The sequence below is a fragment of the Megalopta genalis genome, chromosome 1 (assembly GCF_051020955.1).
Source record: "Megalopta genalis isolate 19385.01 chromosome 1, iyMegGena1_principal, whole genome shotgun sequence".
Classification (NCBI taxonomy): Eukaryota; Metazoa; Arthropoda; class Insecta; order Hymenoptera; family Halictidae; genus Megalopta; species Megalopta genalis.
The window spans coordinates 37374937-37397232 of record NC_135013.1 but is presented as its reverse complement, the minus strand read 5'-3'; the positions used below and the strand labels follow the sequence as shown (position 1 = coordinate 37397232).

The 22296-nt window shown below is 40.3% G+C and overlaps 4 protein-coding genes across 7 annotated transcripts in view; 1 reads left to right on the top strand and 3 right to left on the bottom strand.

Moving 5' to 3' along the window:
• Window positions 1-9281, bottom strand: part of plx (PTB_TBC1D1_like and TBC domain-containing protein plx) — a 48170-nt gene extending 38889 nt beyond the window's left edge. For 2 of the 3 annotated variants that reach the window (XM_033467410.2, XM_033467411.2), the window contains exon 1: window positions 8979-9281. The gene's annotated coding sequence lies outside the window, so the exon portion shown is untranslated. Of the gene's footprint in view, window positions 1-7456; window positions 7655-8978 lie in introns of those variants that run through there. The other variant, XM_033467412.2, reaches the window with a different exon arrangement.
• Window positions 9282-10063: 782 nt separating this feature from the next.
• Elp3 (elongator complex protein 3) lies at window positions 10064-13409 on the bottom strand. The gene is made up of 10 exons (XM_033467415.2): window positions 12540-13409; window positions 12285-12477; window positions 11975-12216; window positions 11696-11899; window positions 11382-11635; window positions 11118-11307; window positions 10829-11046; window positions 10497-10757; window positions 10258-10439; window positions 10064-10176 (listed from the first exon to the last, which is right to left on the bottom strand). The coding sequence occupies exons 2-10, from the start codon at window positions 12301-12303 to the stop codon at window positions 10091-10093; spliced, it is 1656 nt and encodes a 551-aa protein (XP_033323306.1). The 5' UTR covers window positions 12304-12477; window positions 12540-13409; the 3' UTR covers window positions 10064-10090.
• Window positions 13410-13515: 106 nt separating this feature from the next.
• On the top strand, window positions 13516-18592 carry Sirt6 (sirtuin 6). Its single transcript, XM_033467416.2, has 7 exons — window positions 13516-13855; window positions 14063-14190; window positions 14843-14961; window positions 15036-15159; window positions 15228-15401; window positions 15845-15968; window positions 16116-18592. Exons 1-7 carry the CDS (start codon window positions 13790-13792, stop codon window positions 16611-16613), a joined length of 1233 nt encoding a protein of 410 aa, XP_033323307.1. The 5' UTR covers window positions 13516-13789; the 3' UTR covers window positions 16614-18592.
• A 263-nt stretch (window positions 18593-18855) lies between these two features.
• Window positions 18856-22296, bottom strand: part of LOC117218773 (uncharacterized) — a 39520-nt gene continuing 36079 nt past the window's right edge. For both annotated transcript variants that reach the window (XM_033467417.2, XM_033467418.2), the window contains one exon: window positions 18856-21875. In XM_033467417.2, coding sequence (XP_033323308.2) covers window positions 21300-21875 — 576 coding nt within the window. In that variant the 3' untranslated portion in view covers window positions 18856-21299. The remainder of the gene's footprint in view (window positions 21876-22296) is intronic.

Genomic DNA, 22296 nt, shown 5'->3' with positions numbered 1-22296 from the left:
CTGAGGCGGTGTATCGCACTTCACCAGCAACACGACAGTTTATACAGGTGTTTCAAAGTCGACTTCAAGGCTCTCCGCACTATAAGCGTCTTCGAGTACAAAAGCAGCCGGGTTCGAGCGCGTAAAACGCGGTGTTCTGGGTAACGGAAGTTCGATTGAACGCGATCTCGAAATACAACGATCCCGAGGACGCGGCCGCACGGCCACGTAATCGGTAATTCCGACTGCCTCCTCCTCTTTATTAGACTAAGCTCCTCTTCGCTCGGCACGGCGTGCGTCGCACAGAATACACCAAGGGCCAAGAGTCAACTGTACAATTGACCGGGCAGACGTGCGTTCCCGAGAAATGTCCTTCGAGTTATGGAACAAATGTCGTCCGTCGGTTTTCAGATTGGAACGAGCCGAGATCGTGTGTCTTCGCGCGCTGTATCCTGGACGAGATCAACAATTCCGTTCATTCACTAACAATAAACCTATAAATACTTGCCATCAGATAAATTTATATACGTCGAGGAGCTTCCAGAGAATTACAGAGAACCAGGGCTTGCGAGAAAATAGATTTTTGAAATGGTAAACAGACTGTAAATATTTCTATATTCTCGTGTAATAAATAAATCAATGAATTCCTATCCGAAGTAATTCTTATTCGAAGAAAATTTAATTCGGATACATAGTGACGAATATAATTTTATTCGAATGATAATTACGACAAGGGATTCTGAGGCAATGTGGATCGTTTCTCGAGCGCACCTTAGCAACTAAATGTTCTTAAGACAAAGCACTCGAAGACGAAGTTTATTCGATTTAATTTCATTGGCCACTCAATAATTCCAAGCAATTGATTTGAAGTCTTACATCCTCTAATGGCAGCTTGGGATTCTCGGTGACCGCAGGATTCCGTACAGTAGACTTTCTGTATAGTGAGATTCTTTAACTTGCTTTGACCATTTTGATCGATAGTCTTGAATCGTGTACCTTAAGCTACTTTTGTCAATTTTAATAAAATCTTTAGAGAGAATGTGAGCATGATATCACAGAAAACTTTCAGCTTCAATTGAACGCGATGTTTTCCCTGGAACGAATCAGATTCTCTGTTAAGTGGGTCCTCGAGCCGTACCTAAACGATGACAACATATAGCGAGCGTCCTGCTCTCCTTTAAATCCATAAATCTATACGACTCGTTATAGTTTTCTATTATAGTCACTTATGTCGATATACATATATAAATTTTAATTATAATCTAGAATATAAATCTTCGTGTCATGTAATCATGAATACAATTCACAAAATTAATGTAAATTTTAAACTAATTAACCTATACAATTAGCGAACTACACTAAATTACAATAAATAAATTCACACTGCTATCTTAATAACATTGCTTTTACTCAATTGGTATTACCCCTAATTTTAGACCAATCAAATTAACCAATAGTAGTAAAATTGTAAACCATGTAATCGTTAATGACCTCACAGTTAGTGCAACCAGGCTAAAATAAATGAACTTATAATTATAATAATAATAATAAAAAATTGAATGAAGTCGATTGACTCCTTTGCGGTCCACTGCACATATAAATTCGCTCACTAGGGGAGTAAAATTCGAACGGATCAATTTTTCGCGGCTATAACATTTACACGCTTCCAGTGGATTAGAGACAACCCTTCTCCAGCGTCAGCCTTTGGAACAGAAAATCCTCGAGCACACGTGTCCGAACATATGCTACAACGATCAGGTGCTATAACGAACGGATTCTCGGACCAATTAACTCGTTCTAGCGTGGTAGCATCCGGCGCAGGACGAAAACCCGAGTTAGAGAGAGAGAGAGAAGGAGAAAGAGAGAGAGAGAAAGAGAAGAGAGAAAAAGAGATCGATTGACCACGTTTCAGGCTGGAATAAATATTGTTCGGTCGGTTTACTTGTCGGCCGTCGATCAGGTTTTCGACAACGAAACGCATCCCCGCGGCCGAGAATAGAATCACGTAGCCGCGTAGGTGGGTGCATCGTGCGTGTTATGTAACCGGTGCACGTGTGCAATGGATGTCGATACGAGGGAAACTTCACCGCTCGAAAGAGCAACCGTGTCTCGGTGGATCGCACGTGGAACATTTTGGCAACGCATCGGTGACAAACGATTTCTCAGAACACCGAGAATGAACGCGTTGACTCACTCCCGCGGTGAAATGCAGGAAACTGCAACGCCAACGAGAGATCAAACAATTTCTCTCACAAAGAATTTTTTTTTGACCGCGAAGAGAAATTTTTCTGACAGTTACGACATTTTAACGACAAACGAGAAATTTATTCTGGTAAGTAAGACATTTTTTCTGACAGATCAGAACATTTGTCTGATCAAGAAGAAATTTATTCTGGTAAATAAGACATTTTTCTGAAGACTAATACGAAATTTTTCTGACAAAAAAGAAATTGATTCTGGACAGAGCATTTGTTTGAATAAATTCAATCTTGTCTCTCTTACAAAGCAATACATGCTAGTCACTTTTAACGATCTAGCGTTAAAATAGCTTAGATCCAGTTAAAGTAGCTTCAAGCGTAACGGCTGTAAATTACAGCAATTTCTTTTACGTTCGAATCGAATAATCGATGTTGCAACGAAGGTCTTGTATCTAGCTTTTATTTCTGCGGAGGGCTGATATTTTCGAGCGAAAATAGCTCATCAGCTTAAGGGAAGCACTTTTCGCACCCCCTTCGCTTTGGTCTGCCCAATATTTTCAGCGGCCTTCGTGCCATGCACTTTTTAAAATTTAAAGGAAAAGACTCGCCGTGGAACGTCGCAACCAATTTCGCGGCATTTTCGCCCGTTTTTTGGCGGATTAATGCCGGCATGCTTTCGCGTTCCGGTTTTATTAAATATTTTTTTACGAGCTACACAAGAGCGAGGAGCCAGGCCCGCGCAATTTATCCTCGGGCTCCTGCATAACCACCCGAGGCGTAACTTATGGCGATTAAAATATGTCACGCGAGATTACGTGCAGCTACGTGCTGCTCCTTTGCCTTTGAGAAAATATCCTCGTCCTGCCTTGTTTTTCTGTCGCGCCCTTCTCGGGGGAGAGCCTACGGGTTCCCGCGATACTGATTATTCGAAACGATCTGGCATTCTTGATCAGACAGACAGGAATATTTCGCGACAATTCTAGTATACTATATTTTTGTAGATTAATCCGAATTATTAGGTAGAATCGTTAGACTGCGGATTTCATGTATATTCGTGACATAAATTAATAGGTCAAATATAAAATCGTGAAGCCATCAGATAAATTTAAGGACATTGTTGAATTATGTTCAATTTATTACAATTATTGAAATAGGTAAGTGATTTTCCTCCAATTTATACTTTTTACAATTAACAAAGACAATTTTTATTTTGTACAGAGACCCACAGTCTTACTAATCACTCACAACTTAATTGTTAAATTAATTGTACAAGCGGAAAACAGTATATATTTTCCAGTTACCATAATAATTAGCATAATTCTCTAGCAATTACTATCATCGATTTTATTTTCAATTTTTGAGTATCCACTATTTTTTACTAAAATTTTGTACAACGTTGTCGACCAAGGAATTATCTAAGAACGATTTCTTTATTAGGAAACGAATGCAACCTGTTGAATTGCAATATTTATAGACTAATCAAGAATTTATGAAATATTATAAATTCTCGCTGTAGTCTGTAAATTTGAAGTCTCGAAGAGTGCATTGACCAAAGTATTTCGAGACCACTCCAGCACTCGCGATGCGGGTGGTTGGTCGAGGACAAAGGACCTAAGAATGAAAATCGATTTTTTCGCGGACAGGTTTCAAGCTCGAGGAGTCGGCCACTTAAGAGCGATCGAACGGATTCGCCGCCCATCTGACAGCGATACGCTCGCAAAAACGAGCATAAGCGTGTTCAAGGAATCCGAATGTGACGCGGGAGCAGTGGTTTCGTAGACACGCAATACACGCGACAAAGTCTCGATAACTTTGCACAACGAACAATCAACGCGACGATCCAATTTCGTCACGGAATTGAGTTTCGCCGATGCATCGATGCGTATCGATCTGTGTCGAACAATTGGACAGCGTCCATCGATCTTTGGATTTACTTAGGCGCAGCGGCTCTCAACTGCTTTCGCCTCGTCTCTCGGTTAGGAGATATTTCGAAAAAAAGAAAAAAAATCTGAATCTTGAAAATCTTTTTTTAATTATCGCCACTGCGATTACATAATGAGAACAATGACGAATCGTGTGATTAAAAAAAAGAAAAGAAAGAGTCAAGTGCCGCAAACGGACTCTTAACCGCCCGAGCCAACAATTACTGTCAAATGAGCTGCAAATACATTTTTAAGTCTTTACTTAATTTATTTTATCACTTTTCATACTTATTTTTACCAGTTCAAGAAAGTCTGAGAAACACTGATAAGAATGCTTACGACATCTCGCCATAAATTTAATGTAAAGCTGATATCTTAGAAAGTTTAATTTAAAAAATGCATTATTTCAAATTTTCGGTGGTGTTCAACTTTTTTTACCGAGTGCACTCTTTACAAAAAGTGTGAAAGAATACATGATAATAACCATACTACCGTAATAGCCACTAATTGTATATTAATAACTACAACTATCGTAAATATAAATGCAGTGTTTTCCGAGGCCACGCAAACGTCGGAACGGCGTGAAAATGGCGGCCGGATGGTATGGCAAGTCGCTTCCGATTAATCTCAGATTAGTTCCATCTAGATTCCCCGCAACGCGATACCATGCGCGAGCATAAATTCGCGAGGCTTAACAAGAAATTCATGGTCAACCAGGAGTGTCCCACTTTCCGACAATGTTCGTTGCACATGTCGACGTCTTATCTGGCATGGCATGTAGGCGTGCAGGCATAACACCGTGCATTCCCAGCAACGGGCTACCACGGCGCACAAAAATGCAAATTCTGGTACGCACAATACAGATGCGACCGCCGAGAAAGGAAGCATGCTCGACTAAATGCTAACAACTACACTGATCTCTCGACTTCGTCGCGAGACGGAGCATTTTTTCAATTATAAATCCGAAGATTGAACTCGATATGCACTGCGAGAAGCCGTGGGCACTGCTCAATTACGAGACAATTAAGTTCCCTTCTATTTAACGCGTTAAGTACCGAATATCAACACCAAACATTCCCACAATATCAAAGTCATTCAATATACAGGGTTCCCCGGAAAGAATCATCCGATTTCAAAAATTTATATTTTAGAAAATTACACACAGAAAATTATAATTCAAACACGAATATAACGGGAAAATGTGCGAGTTTTACTTTTTACCCCATTGGCACTTAGAGGTTCGGAATTTTCTTAACACGGAACTACCAAACCGTTAGATTGGTCGCAGTTCATCCGATAATATGGTTCTACACAGTTGGCCTCCGAGATCACCCGACCTAACCCCATGCGACTTCTCCCTTTGGGGATTTGTGAAGGATCTTGTTTTCGTACCACCTTTACCTACAAGTGTAAATGAACTGAAAAAACGCATTTGTGATGCTGTATAAACAATTGCCAGAGATACATTACACCGTGTTTGGCAAGAACTTTCATATCGCAATGATATCATACGTGTAACGAAAGGAAGTCATATTGAACACTTGTAAACAAAAACTTACACATTTTCCCGTTATATTCGTGTTTGAATTATAATTTTCTGTGTGTAATTTTTTAAAATATAAATTTTTGAAATCGGATGATTCTTTCCGGGGAACCCTGTATATAAATGAAAGCAAAACTGGAAAGTTGAAATTTACCATGGTACATATTAGCTTCGCTATTTTGTATCTTAAAAATCGTGGCAACATCTACAATATATTACAATAAAAATTAATTTCAAAAACTAGGTAAAAATTAGAGTCGCCCATGTGTGACCAACGCAGCACTCAACGTGTGAACGCTAAGCCAACCGTGCCGGTCATAATCAGCGGTATCGCATATTATCTTCTTTCAAAATTATTTCAATTATGAAGAAGAAATAATTAAATACATTTCTCGATTCAAGCGTACGTTATGATCGGATTACGGATTTTATACATTTATGATAAAAGTAAGTGCAATTTGATACAGTGAAAATTTTGCTATGATTTATTAACTTCAATACGCTAGCTTCAGTCAGTTAAAATGATTCAAGAAGGAATTTTGGCTCCTATTTGTTGCAATTAACGCAAAAAATTTTTATATAAAAACCAGCTGTCTAATAACGATCAAAGTGACGAAAAGTCTACACGAATTCAGTGTTATTACTTTGCAAAGCAACGCGCGTCAGTGGCTGTTAGTGGTCGGTATGTTCAGTGCCAAGGATTAAATTTCAAATACTGCAAAATAAAGCAGACTGTTTAGCATTTCAAAGAATGTTTTTCCAAGATGACTGTAAAGGATAAACCTGACAGGAAGCGCGAAAATAACCATGAGAAAAGGACTCTTTTTCTCCCCTCTTTAGAGCCGCGTCATAAAAGGACGTGAAAAATGACGATTACCTAAGTGACCGCCATCTTTCGGTTTTCTCGGATATTACGAGGACGTTCCCCCGCTTCGCCCCCGGACAGTGTCAATATGTTCAACTAATACACGGCACTACATATTTGGGAAGGCGTACAACACGCTCGAACCTAATTGCTCTACACTGTTCCGCTTTTAAAATCGTCGTACAGATATATCGATCCCTTATCAGGCGTAATGTGTAGGCGCACGAATCCGATACTAGGAATTCGCGATACAAGTCCTCGGCCGTCGCTGTCGTTGTGTGGCTTAACGTGTTATTTGAATAAACAATGGCACGGTAATACGAGTGCAAACGTTCGATGCGACACGTATCGAGTGCCACTCGAGCTGCACTTATTTCTGAATACGATGAGCGAGCTACCGTGACGCGATAAACTATAATTAATAATAATTCGAATGTTTAACAGATCGCCGTGTGCTCGCGCGGAACGCGGGCTGAGCATGCTTTGCAGAAACGCGAGCCTAATGCCGAGAGGATTTAACCGGAAGCTGCAGTTGCACCTGCAGTGAAGCAGCTTGAAACTACAATATGCAGCGCACTGTTCAATATTGTTTTGAATCGGTAAGAATCTTCTTGGATTCTCAAAACATTCAAATTCCAAGTTTATCTGTAAACGAAACGCTTATCTGTAAACGAAAATTGAGAACACTAGGTTAACTAAAGATTGATTTTTATACAGCTTCGATTTCCTCCAATCGATCGCAGAACATTCTTACTTTGCATAAAAATTCGCAATTTTAAATAATTTCGTGTCGACCACCCGTGACCACTACGAAACAATTTTCTCTAGACACACTCTTAATCTTCCGCGAGGTAGAAATTTGTTATCAGTGATCGGTAAATAGAATTTTCCTGCCGGTCACCGGTGACCGACGCGCAATTCCGGCGCTATTTTCACGGCTGGTGCTTACCAAAACGGTGTGCGACAGTTGGATTTAGCACGGGACGATCGGGGACGGTTACTCCTTATGGGATTTTTCACGTGGATCCTGAAGGCACTTAACACGAGTGACGCAAGCACACACAACCGGTCACAAGATCACGACCCGATAACTTCGCGAGGTCCGCGAACGGCTCCGGTGCCATTCGTGCGACGGGAGCTAATGGTTGCGAGACGATACCCGTAACGATCGTTAAGGACAAACTTAATAATAGTAGCCGGATATTTACTATAGATCGCGAGTCATTCTATTGGCCGGTCAGAGACGAATTCATGACTCGCGGCCACTTTGCGAATATATCGCGAGCGGCGAGCCAAAATCATCGCGAACCGCATACAGGAGTGCACCCGCGCGCGAACATAACTCGTTACGATACACACGAGGGAGAATGTGATGGACGGGTTTGCTCGACACACGATGGATATCGTGAGCGAACACGCCACTTATCGTAATTTTCGATCGGCAATTAGAATTACGCAACCCGAGCGATAATTTATTGCTCCGATTTTTATCCAATAATACCGTGATATAACGCGATTTTCTTTCGATAAAGGTTAATTTCTTTGCGCGGCATCACGGGTATGTTTACTTTACAGCTGGGGGTCCTTGGAGATCTAACGCGTGTATCCTTACTTGGAGATGATTGTTCGATGACGAATTGTTTTCAAATTGTGTTTACCATTTATTTAAAGCTCGTTCGATAAATGAAAACGAATCGTGAAGCGTGAATCGGAGATCGGAGACATCAATTATCTGGGAAAAACTGTTCCATGACTTCTTTATAAATAACGACTTGCCAGTCCGTAATTATCATATCTGTACAAGCGTCGGATTTCGATGACTTCATACGTATACTTGATCATCCTGGCTGACAACAGCAAAACAAGACAATTATATCGGGTCCGAGATTTCGCTGTTGAAACGATTTTGCCGAAACGTAACTGTCCCTACGTCGACACAAGTCAGTATACGATGGCAAGAATTTTATTCATAAATTATTCCACGTAACGAGCACCCACGATTTATCGTCCTTGTTCAAAATTGTTGACTCTAACTGCGTTCTCATCGACTATTGTTTCTCGCCAAGTGCTTCGAAGTTCGAACACTCGCGCAAGGTCAAAGTACCTCGATAAATCAGGGAATCGGGAGGAACATGTCAGAACCAGTTACGGTGCAGGATTACGTGCATCGCGATCGTAAATGTCGGAGGAGTTTCTCTTTTTGTTTACATAACGCGGTAGCGTTGTGCGCTGCGTACGCTTGAAAATCATGCACTGTGCAACCGCCGAAAACAACGGGTTTCCCAACCGAATGTTAACTTGACAATTGAACGTGTCGTTCCGACAACGTGAACCGAAGTGAATTTCGAAATCGCCGGTCGAGATGCTTCCTTCTCGAGGAGCGAGATATATCGCGAGGGATAGAATTGCAGCGAAGGGACCTAACCTAAATATAGAAATCGGTGCTCGCCGATGGGGAATAATGCGCTCACCTTGACAGGATTTGGCGCCAGGACACTGTTTGTCTCGCGTGTTCGTCTGTCAAGGAGCCGCCTTGATTACGTCCAAAATGTCCTCTAGCGTTCACCGACCCGTTCCTTGCTCCTCGACATCCTCGTCCCGGTCGCAGAAATGTCAGACAGCGTAGCGCACACGCGGTAATTCGTTCCTGCCGAATCGCGCGTCCGTGACCGAGACGTATTTGAAACAACACACATCACAAACGTGAAAGAACCGTTCAAGCGCGAGCAACAACGTTCACTGATCGACAGCGGTGTTACGAATGCGACTTGCTTTTGTTTACTCTCTCCGGCTCGTGACAGCAGGTGGCGCAAGGAAAGGTGGGGGACCCCATGGTGATTCCTTTATCGGCCAATCGAGGGATCGAATCGTCTATCTTCGATGAATCGCGTCTCTTACCGATGCCCTTTTGTTTTTTTTTTATTTCAACAAACTACTTTATATTATGCTAATAAAAGAGAAATTTCCCCTGTGAAATCTCTGCATGATTTTACTGTTCAATAAATTTTTATTCTTTCTTGTTTTCTTTCCAAGAACCAATATCTACTAAATACAAAGTTTATGATCTATTTATAGAAATAAGGATCCGAAGGAGGTAGAATAGTGATGCCGGTTACTGCAAGGTGACCAATTTCTATGTCTTTGGTTTGTTTTCAGGCATTATTAACTTTATATTTATCGAATAGGACATATTAAATATTTTTGTTCTGTAATAAAAATTTAATGTCTTATTCTATAAGCATGAAGTTAATTATGCCCGAAAACAAACCAAAGACACAGCAATAGGTCACCCTGCGGTAACCGGTTACTCTACTCTATAGTGGTGTGAATAATTATAGACTCAAAGTAACTTTTACATCTAAACGGAAACTTAACAAAATACCATATTTGAATATTTATATTTTCTATTATTCCTATTATAGGCATATGCAAATACATTTTGTTAAGTTTTTGTTTAAACATCATTAAAAATGTAAAAGTTACTTCGAGTCTACAATTATTCACATCAATGTACACGTTCTTTTAACGTGTAAGAGGATTAAATGATTATGTGGGGTTCCATTGTACAAGTGTAAATCACAGTTTATTTGCAATCTATTAACATTTTAGACATGTACGGGCCATCGAGTTCGTAGCCCATTTTTCTGTAATAGTTCCGCGTCCCAACGCCTAAGTAAGAATTGTTAATACTTAGCTTAGTAACTGTTCGAACGTAAACATTAACTAGAATATAAAATTGCATTTTTATACCTGATATGACGGCGATTTTTTGAGATTGATGTTCGTCCCTCGCAATGCGCTCAGCCTCCTCCATTAAAAGCATACCGAAACCTTGATGTTGGAACTTCGTAGGGTCTCGAGCATTTACAGGGACTACACTGCCGTACACGTGGAGTTCTCTTACAATGGAACATTTGTCTTTAAGTTCTGGTCTGTAAGATATGAATTATTAGTAGCATTATTAAGTAAAAGTTTGAACTGATAATTACCTGAAGGTTTCATTGGAACATTTCCTTAATCTCAGCAAACCGACTAAGATATCTTGTGTAGGATCTTCATACGATAAGAAGGTTTCCCAACCACCATTGGCGACATAATCGCGACGAATGAGTTCTACTTCATAAGGTTGTATCTTATGGTGGATTTCTTGTATACCTACTTCTCGAGTTCTTACGTCACGGCAATCGGTCCCTAAGTCCTTCATTCTTGCCAGTGCCAATTCACGTAGATTACCGTGTTCTACACCTGAACTGTATGTTAAATAACTACGTTAGACAATTGTTCAAATAAAATATCGAAACTCTATTGAATATATTCATACCTGACTAAAGGCATTGGTATATCTCTTTGTACACGATAGACACGAGTCCAAGGCGGAATGAGGGCTAATATACGAGCTATAAGATCTATCAGAACACTGGGCGGATAACTTTTGTACCTTCCGGTTTTCCAAAGCTCATACAAGCCTGTACCACGAATGACCAACGTTGGATAAATTTTTAGACCATCTGCCCTGAATGCTGGGTTCGCAAAAAATTCCTGAAAGTAGAGGGACCTTTAAAAAAATTCGGAAGTGAAAGAATTCGAAATTATACAAGAGAGTGACCCACGATAAATTGATTAATGTCCCTTTCGCTATCTACATTCGGCAAATCTGGCATCATGTGCGCTACCACTTTGAAACCAGCATCCTTCGACATCTGGAAACTCTCACATACTGCGCGTACTGTGTGGCCTCTATTAGTATCGCGCGCTATATCTTCGTACACGGATTGTACACCAATCTCCAAGCGAGTACACCTGCAAAGATTATATCTTAGAAATACGTTCTGCAAATTATGACCTTTTATAATATAACTCTGAAGCATGGATACCCGTAATGTAACATGTCCGAAAGATGTTTCTTGAGGCAATAATCGGGCCGAGTTTCTATGGTAATACCAATGCATTTTGTTCGACTCCTTTCAGAGTATTGCACTGCTTCTTTAACATTGCTGCTAACATGTCCAGATAGTGCATCATGCAAATTTCGTATAAAATAATCTCTATAATCCTCTGGCAGAGACATAAATGTTCCTCCCATGACAATAAATTCAATTTTATCTACACTGTGTCCTAATTGTTTTAGCTATAACAAGATTTGGTATTAGCACTCGTGAAGGAGTTGTTTGTGAAGTTTCACATTCACCTGTTCAATACGGTGCCTCGTTTGCAGGAATGGATTATACCTTGCTCGAATGGCCCTCATAGATGTGGGCTCGTAACCAGTATACGACTGTGTTGAATACTCAAAATCAGAATCGGGACCACCAGGACAATACACGCATATGTTTCCTGTCATATTAATGTGAGGACATCTATGTGGCTTGCACATTACAGCTACAACAGCAATCTGCACAAACCAAAAGACTCAATGTATGTTCTACAATAAACTGGTACATGAATTATCATATATTGTAGTACTAACTCCACTAGCAGTTCTAATAGGTTTAGCTTTCAACTTTGGCAATAATATATTCCTTGCATCTACAGGTACAGCTGCAATAATGTCAACCAATCTAGGCGAAGAGTCCAAACCATACTTGGAAGATATTCTTGTTTTTAATTTATTTAAATCTACATCCCGATTTGCTTCGTGTGCCTTTAACAATTCCTGTATAATCTCTCCAATCGTTATCATCATTCGTTCCTCCTTACTTTGTTCAAACTCTAAAAATAAAATTACTTCATTTGAATGAAAAATTTTTATTAGATATTACCAAAAAGAAAATATTTACCTCTTTTCTCCCGAACCATTATTGTATGTTACAAAATTATCCTACACACACACAGGCGATATAACTTTAACGAACAATTAACACTTCTAAACTCCGTTTTTATTTAAAAAATATAGGAGTTTAGGTTAACTCGAATGACACTGTGCACGCTTCCATTCGTGGAAGCGAACTTCTGGTCATCTAACGGTTGATGCTGCAACCATCCAAACATCGTCAATTGGTAAGTAAATTGTCAAATTATTTTTCTCGACTTACCTTCAGTTGGTTCGTATTTAACTTGAATTTAAGATTAGAGCATAGGCAAAAATAAGGATAGATCTAACACCACAGCTCAGATTAGGGTTGTAAGAGTAGGCTAATTTCAAAATGATTTTTTATCACGCTATTGTGTGTTCAATTTTGCCCAGGATCCACCAGAATTCACCATAGTCCACAAGACGACTCTATGGACCTGCAAATATCCTGTTAAAACTGCCAGAATTAGGATTAGAGATCCCAGGACTTCTGTCATCTCCCGAAGGTCCCTCCAATCTGGCCATTTCTAGCAATTAAAGGGAGACTGACAATTTTAAGGTGTTCACTTCTATTTGTATCTTTGCCTGCATATCTTTTGCTCGACTGAACGCACGTACATCTGCGGAATTCGTCGTTTTTTTAAATTGCAACACATACGAAATTATGTGCTCTGGACAAGCTATATTGGCCTACACCTGTTAACAAATGTTAATTCAAAGATGCCACATCTGTTTTCAATCACTTAGAAATAGATTATCAAAATCATCATTCTGAATATCTTCTTCTTCCTGTAGGTATAAAAGGTACTTTCTTTTAATTTTTGCAATATTCGCGAAAATTGTTCCTATTACTAGAATGAATACCTCATGTACCCACACATCCGTGACACGCAGTCGGTAATCGACAGAAAGATGAAAGAAGCTGTGACGAAAGCGCGCGCTTTTACACGACAATTCGTCAACAATAAGAAGAGCGCCGCGGAGGAGGGGAGAAATCGACGGTTCGAATATAGCGCCCCACGAATTTAGTCGGAAAGGCCGGCTGTGGGTGGCGCTGACTAGCCGCGGCATGAATTGAATATACGCGAGAAACTCAAGCGTCTGCAACGCTATAGCCGCCAGTTCCGGGTTCGCCCATTGCGCACGCGTCGCACGTTTATTATCTTCTTTCTGTTCAAGTGCCATTTCATTGCATGCAGTGCAGTCTATAAAACAGAGAATGCGTTCTCGGTGGATCTCGAGTTTCCTATCACTTATCGTCATTCGTAGCGTATAAACATAACAGCACGCGGTCATTAACTTACAAATTGTTTACGTGTCGCGCGCGCGAGTACAGGCACATGAGAGCTGGCTGATATCGGCGTCGGGATGCTGGTTACTGCTGGTTACTGCTAGAGGAAAAAAAAACCGGATCGAGAACCATTGTAAGCGTCCACGGGCTTTCAGGGTTTCGGGTTGAATAATCGCCAGTGCCGTGAACATCGAAGCAAAATGTCATGCAGCTACGCGGACGGGCTATCGCACTACGAAAACAAAGGAGTGCTGGGTCTCGCAGAGGTAAAAAATCTCCATTGTTACTGGGGCTCGTTTGGCGGGAGTCTATCGGTCATCCGCGCGACCCTTTCAACTTTGACCCTTTGTTGTTTCGTGTCCGCCTGTCTCCGTCGCCCGTCCTCGTCCCGTTTCTCTCGCTCCCACCGCTTTCCTCGGTTCGCTGTTTTTTTTTCTCTTGTTTTAATTCCCACCATCGTTCGTTGTTTTCAGCGATACGACAGCGTTGAGGCGTTACGGCTGAAATGCGGTCTACTCGCCGATTGGATACAAGCGGCACGTCACGTCGTTGTTCACACCGGCGCCGGCATCAGCACTGCTGCGGGCATTCCGGATTTTCGGTGATTATCATTTGTAATTTTTCGCTCGAATCCCCACCCTACTTCTATGTATTTCCATCCCCTCCCCCCGCAGCCCCGACGGCCCATCATTCCGGATCTGTTGTGCGCCCGAAAGCGCCACCGGTCAATTCTTTTAAATTAATCAAGCGGGAACGGGAGCCGCGAAGAAACAACCCGGAATCCGTTTCGGTCGCGGTGTCCACCATTGTTGTGCGCAGCTTTGGTGACGATCATCCGTCCCGGAACGATGATAAATTTAACAGGCATACTCATGATTGGACGCCAGATACGAGACGGAAATGCTTTTCCCCCTTTTTTTTCTAGATCAAAAACAGGCGAAATAAAATCTGAGATGTTCGACTTTTAATCATTAGCTCGTATTATTTTTAATGAGTTCACTGTTGAAACATCGTTCGAAAGTATTTCACGAAATTAAATTAAATTAACCGTTAGAACTGGAACTAGAAGTGCAACTGAAAAATTGAAATATATTTCAGATTTTACAAAATTCCAATTGTAATGTGAATTTTTTAGAATAATAGATTGTTGTACAGGTCATGATGTTTGTTTAAAATTTGATATGCTAGCTTAGATGTTTATTGGATTGAAGTATGTAATTACAATTTGCATGGTTGATTGTTTGGTATTTTAGAGGTACAAATGGAGTATGGACATTAGAACAGAAAGGTCTAAAACCTACAATGAACACATCCTTCGATGAAGCAATACCTACCAAGGCACATATGGCATTAAAAAAATTAGTGGAAGCCAGTGAGTATAATTAATGCCGAAAAAACCGCATGTAGCTGGAGTGTTAAAATCAAATTGATATAATTCTGTTGTAGAAAAAGTAAAATTCATCATAAGTCAGAATATCGATGGCTTGCATCTACGGTCAGGACTGCAAAGACAGCACCTCGCAGAATTGCATGGAAACATGTTTACAGAACAATGCGACAAATGTGGCAGGTTAATATCTTGCCTTTGAAATTGCAGACAGTATTTAGGAGAAGAACTAATATAGCATACTTTTCTAGGCAATTCATTCGGAACTTTGCAACGAAAAGCGTGGGCAAGAAATCATTAGACACAGTCTGTAGGTCGGAACAGATAGGTGGTCGTCCTTGTCGTGGCCGTATGCACGACACCATCCTCGATTGGGAACACAACTTGCCAGACAGTGATCTGACACTGTCTGACCTGCATTCTAGGTAATCCAACGTTTCTATGCTAATGAAAATGTTGATTTATTCGCACATTATGTTCCATGTTATGTAAACACTAAAGGTGGAAATCTGGAGGCGTTGCACAAATTTTTCAAGAAGAAAATTGATCAAAATCATATCCGCAAGAGAAACGTGTAGTCATGTGGAAACGTGACTGATTCTTTATTCGTTCACTAAAAATTTGGTATTTTTTTGCGAACAGATGAAAAGAAGAGCGCCTAAACGTTTCACGGTTGTTGAAGTACATGTTAGATGTTTAAAATTTCGATGCATCTACGCAAGTATGCGAAAAAATATTTTGGAAAGCTTTCGTTGATCAGAAAATCCTATCTCGGTGTCTCAGGTTTCAGTTGACAATTATATTTCATTTACACGGTAGCAGGCACGCTGGCTAGAGAAAGACTAACATGAGAAACGTACAATTACAGTGTGGCTGACTTGAGTATATGTCTGGGGACAACGTTACAAATTATTCCCAGTGGTAATCTACCTTTGTACACCAAAAAGTATGGAGGTCGGCTGGTTATATGTAATCTACAACCCACGAAACATGTAAGATAACATCATGTAATTAACCATACTCTCCTGAGTCCACTAACCGATAGATTAACAATTTAAGGTTGTTTATATGTAAGTTATCTAATGACGATTACTCGAAAGATCGACGATGCGAAATGAAAGCGGCGTTCTTAATTTTAGGATAAGAAAGCGGACTTGATCATTAACGGCAACGCCGATGACATCATGGTCAACGTGATGAAGAAATTAGGTTTGGAGATCCCAGAATATGAGAGCACAATGGATCCAACACGAAACTCCGACACAACGTCCAAGGAGATGGACTGGACAATACCGACCAGCAGGGTAAAGGAGATGAACGTCCTGTACAAGAAAGTGTGCAAGCCCATGAAAAGGAAACGGAAGACGTTCATGTACGAGAGAGAGCGGACGGACACTAAACGAGACGCGAAAACGAAGAAGCCGGCCTTTATGATGGACCAGGACATAAAAACGGAGGATCCGGAATCATTGAACACGCCGAAGATAGAATGCAACGATCCGGTGGTCGGCGACATGAGCAGTAACCCTGTGAAGATCGAGCAGGACATCAAGGATCAACTGGAACCGTTCGAGGAGTTTTCAACGGAGAGTGTCAGCCAGCCGGACCCCGGCTTACAAGTGTCAGATATACTGTAGCATGAAGATTTCAACATATGGTGATCTTAACGACCTAATATTCTTGTTGAGGGGTCCTTCTGTTTCGGAGACTTGACAACAAACTAAAAATTCGACAAGCCTTTTCCTGTTAAATCAGATCACAAAAATTTGAAGGATTCAACGAAAAGGGTTGTAGATTTCGAGAAAGCTGCGACCGGAGCGGTTCCTCTGTTATAAGTCTGACGAATGATCGAGTTTTCGGGCTCTGAAACAGAAAAACCCCTTTAGTTTTCAGTCTACGTTCAACTTATCCATGAGTGCATATAGAATGGATGTTATCTGCATGTGAAGAATGCCTAAAGTGCTACCGATTTGTTTATACAGGAAACGATATCGTAGTAAGCGGGGGGGAAAAGGTCACAGAGAATTGTAACAGAAGTTCGGTAAATCGCTTTTATCGTCAGATGCCAGAGAACGCTGCGCAATACGTGTACATATGTGTAGTAGTAATTTCGTGATCGCTTCATGTTTTGTCCGCTTGCCCCATTACTCGAGCGTGTGTACAAGCGTAGTTCATGCCCTGAAGGTCAGTGTTTCAGCGACTAACGTTGTATCATACTTCCGACCTGCGGATAGATGCATGCACATCATGGGTTCTTTCCATTGTCGTAGTACATTGTCTAACGTTATGTACTTAAGATGATTTATTTAGGATCGTTTGTAACACGTTGATAGGGATCCTGCGTAGATCTCTCAAGAGAGATGTGTACTTACAGGTAATGATGTAGTCAGAGAGGTTATGGGTGCTGAATACATCTGACAAATGTTAAGAATTAACTTCAATTTTTTATTTGAAAATTTTTATGATAGTTTGGCTGCAGATGATACTAAACAATGCTTGAGAAGGGGGCGGGCTGTGAGCCAAAACAGATCGAGAAACTATTGTTACATATTTTGAGTCTTGGAAGTGTTTAAAGTAATTTCAGAATGAGGTTTTTGGGCCAGTATACTGTCTATCGTTACCTAGAAGTACACACATTACATATTACGTTTAAGTGCGTTTAATTAACATATAAATATATATATATATGATATATGATATATATACACTGTTCGTGTTTTCTGAAACTGTGACCAATACTTCCGGAGGTTGTTCGATTATTGATGGAGCGATTAAGGAAGTTCTATAATGATGTTTTAACTGAGATACTCGTTGCTAGCTTGGAACGTTTAAGATTGAGATCTTTTTAATAGAAAGCTCCGTACGAGCGTCGATGTTGTTTGGTCATTTGATAGTTAAGTGTCTCTTTCTCGTTAAACGCACATGTTTGTACAATCGCAACTGCGATACAGATCTCTTCTCCAGAACGAACGTCGAACCAAGCAATAGATACGTCGATGTTCACACATTGTGATGATGAACAATGGCTCGCGGAAGTGTTCGAAAACCGTTTAAAATGAAATAAGTTTTTTTTAAATTGGACCAAATGACTTAAAATAAAAGTTATAAGCTCAGATAAAACTGTTAAAAAGACATGAGATTTTTATTTGTACCATAATTTTAAGTAATTGCAATTTAAGAAAAGAACTTTTTAGGCATTGTATAGTAAATTTATTTTTTCAATATCTCTAAAAAATTCAAGTCATTCCGTCCAATTATAAACAGATTATTCCATTTTAAAAGGTGTTCGGAATACTTTCGTAAACCATTATTTATGCCCTCGTGAGCAACTCGGGAAAGGAAGTGCAAATGATTTACAAAAAAAAGAAGGAAATTTGAATAAGAAGAAAAAGATATATAAGCGAGTCTTTCTTATATCGGCATTCGACGCTATTCAGTCGATAGCGTGTTTTACGGTAGAACGCAGATTAGTGAAACGTGTAATATTTATATGTACATAGCGATGCGCGCTTGGTTGCTCTTAATAATTTATTACTTTAATTGACATTATTTACTGGACGTTACTATTAGTGAAATATTATAGCATTCGACGGGAAATAAAACTATGGAAACGGGATCTGCGACTATGTTATCTATACCCACCTATTAATTTGATCTGCGTCTGCTTGTCAATCGTTAAGATTAAAGTAAGGTGTGGTAATTAGACTACAGATCTTTATATCTTCAAACACATTAGACTGTAGAATTTTTCTTTGATTCATTGACATAAGTTTTACTATTATTTTGTATATGTACTTATTTTTGTCATAAATGCATGAAGTTTAAGTTTAATGATACATAGTGGGTTCGGTTACTCGTGTAATAATAGATTGAACAACGTTTAATGTCTTTGATATCGTATATTCTTATTCGTAGGCAAAGTTTAAACAAGAATACAACATAATCATGTACATGTGAACTACAATAATTATTTTATAGCTTAAATTTGTTAAATTTGAAGCAAGAAAAACTGTCACTTCAAAGATTTGAACGTATTCTCCTATTTAATAAATAGATCTATATCATCATATACATATAACATTTTGTGATGTATCGACATCTGATAAGATTTGGAATAACGTTTTCTATTATTTCAGATTCAATTCAATACGATTAATTCAATTCAAATCAAATAAATCACCGGAATGGCAAGTACGAATTTTTAATTAGAATTTTCAATTAATAATATTTTTGTGATCATAGAAAAACACATTCAAAATTGCACTAAACTCACTGGTTAAATAGAGAAAATATACTAGTACTTTTAAAAGTCTTCGAAGAACCAACTATTGAAGCACAATCGTCGAATTTTGTTTCTCGAACATTTTCTAAAGGTTTGCATAAATTGTACAGAAATCGATACACCCAATTGTTCATACATAATCCTAGAACAACGCTTAACCTTAACATTACGGTGGCAATTATCTCGCTCGTCTAGTCACATTATAGTTCTGGCTTCAGTGCCACGGGTCCTCATTGGTCGAAGCAGTAGTAACTTTGTTTACTTGTATGAAATGCAAAAGGGGCTGCACGGTGTGAACGAAGAAGAGAGATTGCACGAAAACTGAAGGGAATAGAGGCGGTGGGTAAAAAAAGAAAAGGAAGGTATGTAACTAGGAAATACAAATGTTTTATCGGCTCGGTTCGATCCGTAAAAGTTATCTGCCAGCGAACCGTGACTCGACTATTTGGTATAATGGCTTTTAAATATCGTTTCCTCCGCGAAGAACTCATTCATGTTAACTATCCACGATGCGAAATATACACCTACAAAAAATTATGAATTAAGCTATCTATATACAAGTAGATCTGTACGCGACAGAATAGAAGTAGATTATTACATATGTATATATTTATATGTATTTATACTTCTATATTTTTCGAATTAACATCGAGACTAACGTTCTCTCCTACGTGGGAGAGATGCTCCCTCCTACATGGAAGAGATATCCTCTCCAGTCCCGACTCTAAGTATATTGTAAACAATAAATAGAAGAACATTTAATTAATTCGTTGCGTACAACGTATCTTTGGACGATAGCTTGTCGTTTCTGACGTACGACATCGCTTCTTCTATATCACTTACACGTGCAGAAATATTGATATGTACATAATACAGATAGAGAAAGATAGATAGATAGATAGATAGATAGATAGAGATAGATAGATAGATAGATAGATATAGAAAGAGAGAGAGAGAGAGAGGGATAGAGAGAGAGAGAGATGTAATTACACACTAACCGCGTTTCGAAACTCCCGCGGCTTTCGAAAACGATGTGTAGACACATTATCGTTGGAGAAAAGCCATTGAGATCCTACGATCTATAGGTAGTGACGCTATCGCACGATTGGTGGCGCTGCGATTACGAAATCGATCGTTTTCTCCTCTTTCCACGGTGAAACCCGACGAGATCTTTCCCGCTGTTTCATTATTTTAATTATTTCAAATAGGATGATGTACTTTTCACTCTTATCGATGCCGGCGTTTTTATCATCGTCTGAAAGCACCATCGGAAGGTTATTCCCCGCTGAGAGGCGGACATTAAAGTTGGTCGAACAGGGTTATTTTCGGATTAAGGATTAAGGAAGAGCTGAGATTAGAGGATGGTACTTTCACCGTGACCTGAAGCCAGTGGTGGGATTCAGACGGTTTTTAATGCCCAGTGGACATAACTTGGACAAGCAACGAAAGATTCACGCCAATCTAAACCGAATCTACAACGACTAACAACTGAACAATGCTATTCAAATTTTAATTGAAACAGAAGAATATTGTTCGGAATGTCTTATGCGTATCTTCGGAGATGAAGCGGCAGGGTGCTAACCAGTTCCCGATCTTCGAATCCCACCACCGCGAAAACCCGAACGATAACAACAAAAAGTACCACTTGCTGTGTTAACTGTACCAAAGGACGGAAGTGCGTTACTTCGACGAGTCTTAGAAACTTCTAGGCACATATCTGTACTGTCTAAAAGTTTCTAAGACTCATCGAAGTAACGCGCGTTCACGCTTCCATCCTTTGGTACAATTAACGGCACTGGTTTGTGTGTATAATTAGTATCGAGATCGTAATCTGAGCGCCACCAATCGTGCGATAGCATCACTAGCCATAGATCGTAAGATCTCAACGGCTTTTTACCAACGATAACGTGTCAATGCATCGTTTTTAAAATTCGCAGGGGCTAGAGAACCAGCGCTGTCAACTGTACCAAAGCCACCCTTGCGTGGAGGGCAACAATCTAAGGCACGATCGTGAATTGTCCAGGTGACAGGGATCGCGATTTCACTCATGGCTGTGCTTCACACCGAGAAGTTTGGCGGCGTCATCTGCGGACGCTTGAAGCACTCGGTCGATGAAATTCTTATCCGGGATGCCCAGGAGGTTTGAGATCAGATCGTTATCCGTGCTCTCGCCGGCATCCAGGTTCGTGTTTTGCGGGGCGGTGTTCACTTTCCTCGTTAGGGACGCCAAGTTCCTGTAAGGGTGGAATCGTACGAGTCCGCTGGGCGCCGCGTCCCCCGTGGCAACGGGGGCCACGTTAGGAAGCGAGATTCGTTCCTGTATCCTAGAACTGCCCGTGTTGCCAGTTACCAGAACAGGTGATTTTTGTTGCTGTTCAGTCCTAGGTGTAATGGTGGGTGGCTGAGTGGGCGAGTTTTCCTCGTCGCCGCTGGTCCCCACGTACATGGGGGAGTCCACCGACTCGTGCTTCTTCCGGTGCCGCAGCATGCTGTGCTTCAACGTGAACCTCCGGCAGCAGATGTCACAGGAGAACGGTCTCTCGCCCGTGTGCGTCCTCATGTGCCGGCGCAAGTCCTCCGCTGACCAGAACCGTCTCATACAGAAGGCGCAGACAACCTGGAAATGTTCGAAAAACCAACTCGTTTGGATCACGCCGGGTTGTCGCGGCAATCGCATATCTATCACAGAACAAACACGTCGCTTAGACACACCTGCCGGATACCGACAGGTTGTCCGAAACCGTAATGACTAAACTGTACGGATTTTCTTTGCGAAATGAACATTGTCCGCGTCGATTGCCAGACGCGAAAGCTACAAATAGGAATTAACCCCTTTGTACTTGAAGCCATTTTAAGTTCTAGTTAATTCAAAACAGTTTTTCCGATCTGAAGTATCTGTATTTCATATAACTTATTGTTCCTGTATTTTATGTGCATATGAAATTGAGTCCCGTGACTCATATAATAGTTTTTTCAGTTGAAACAAATTTGATAATGTAAAAATGATCGTGATATAACAGAGTCAGTACAAAGGGTTA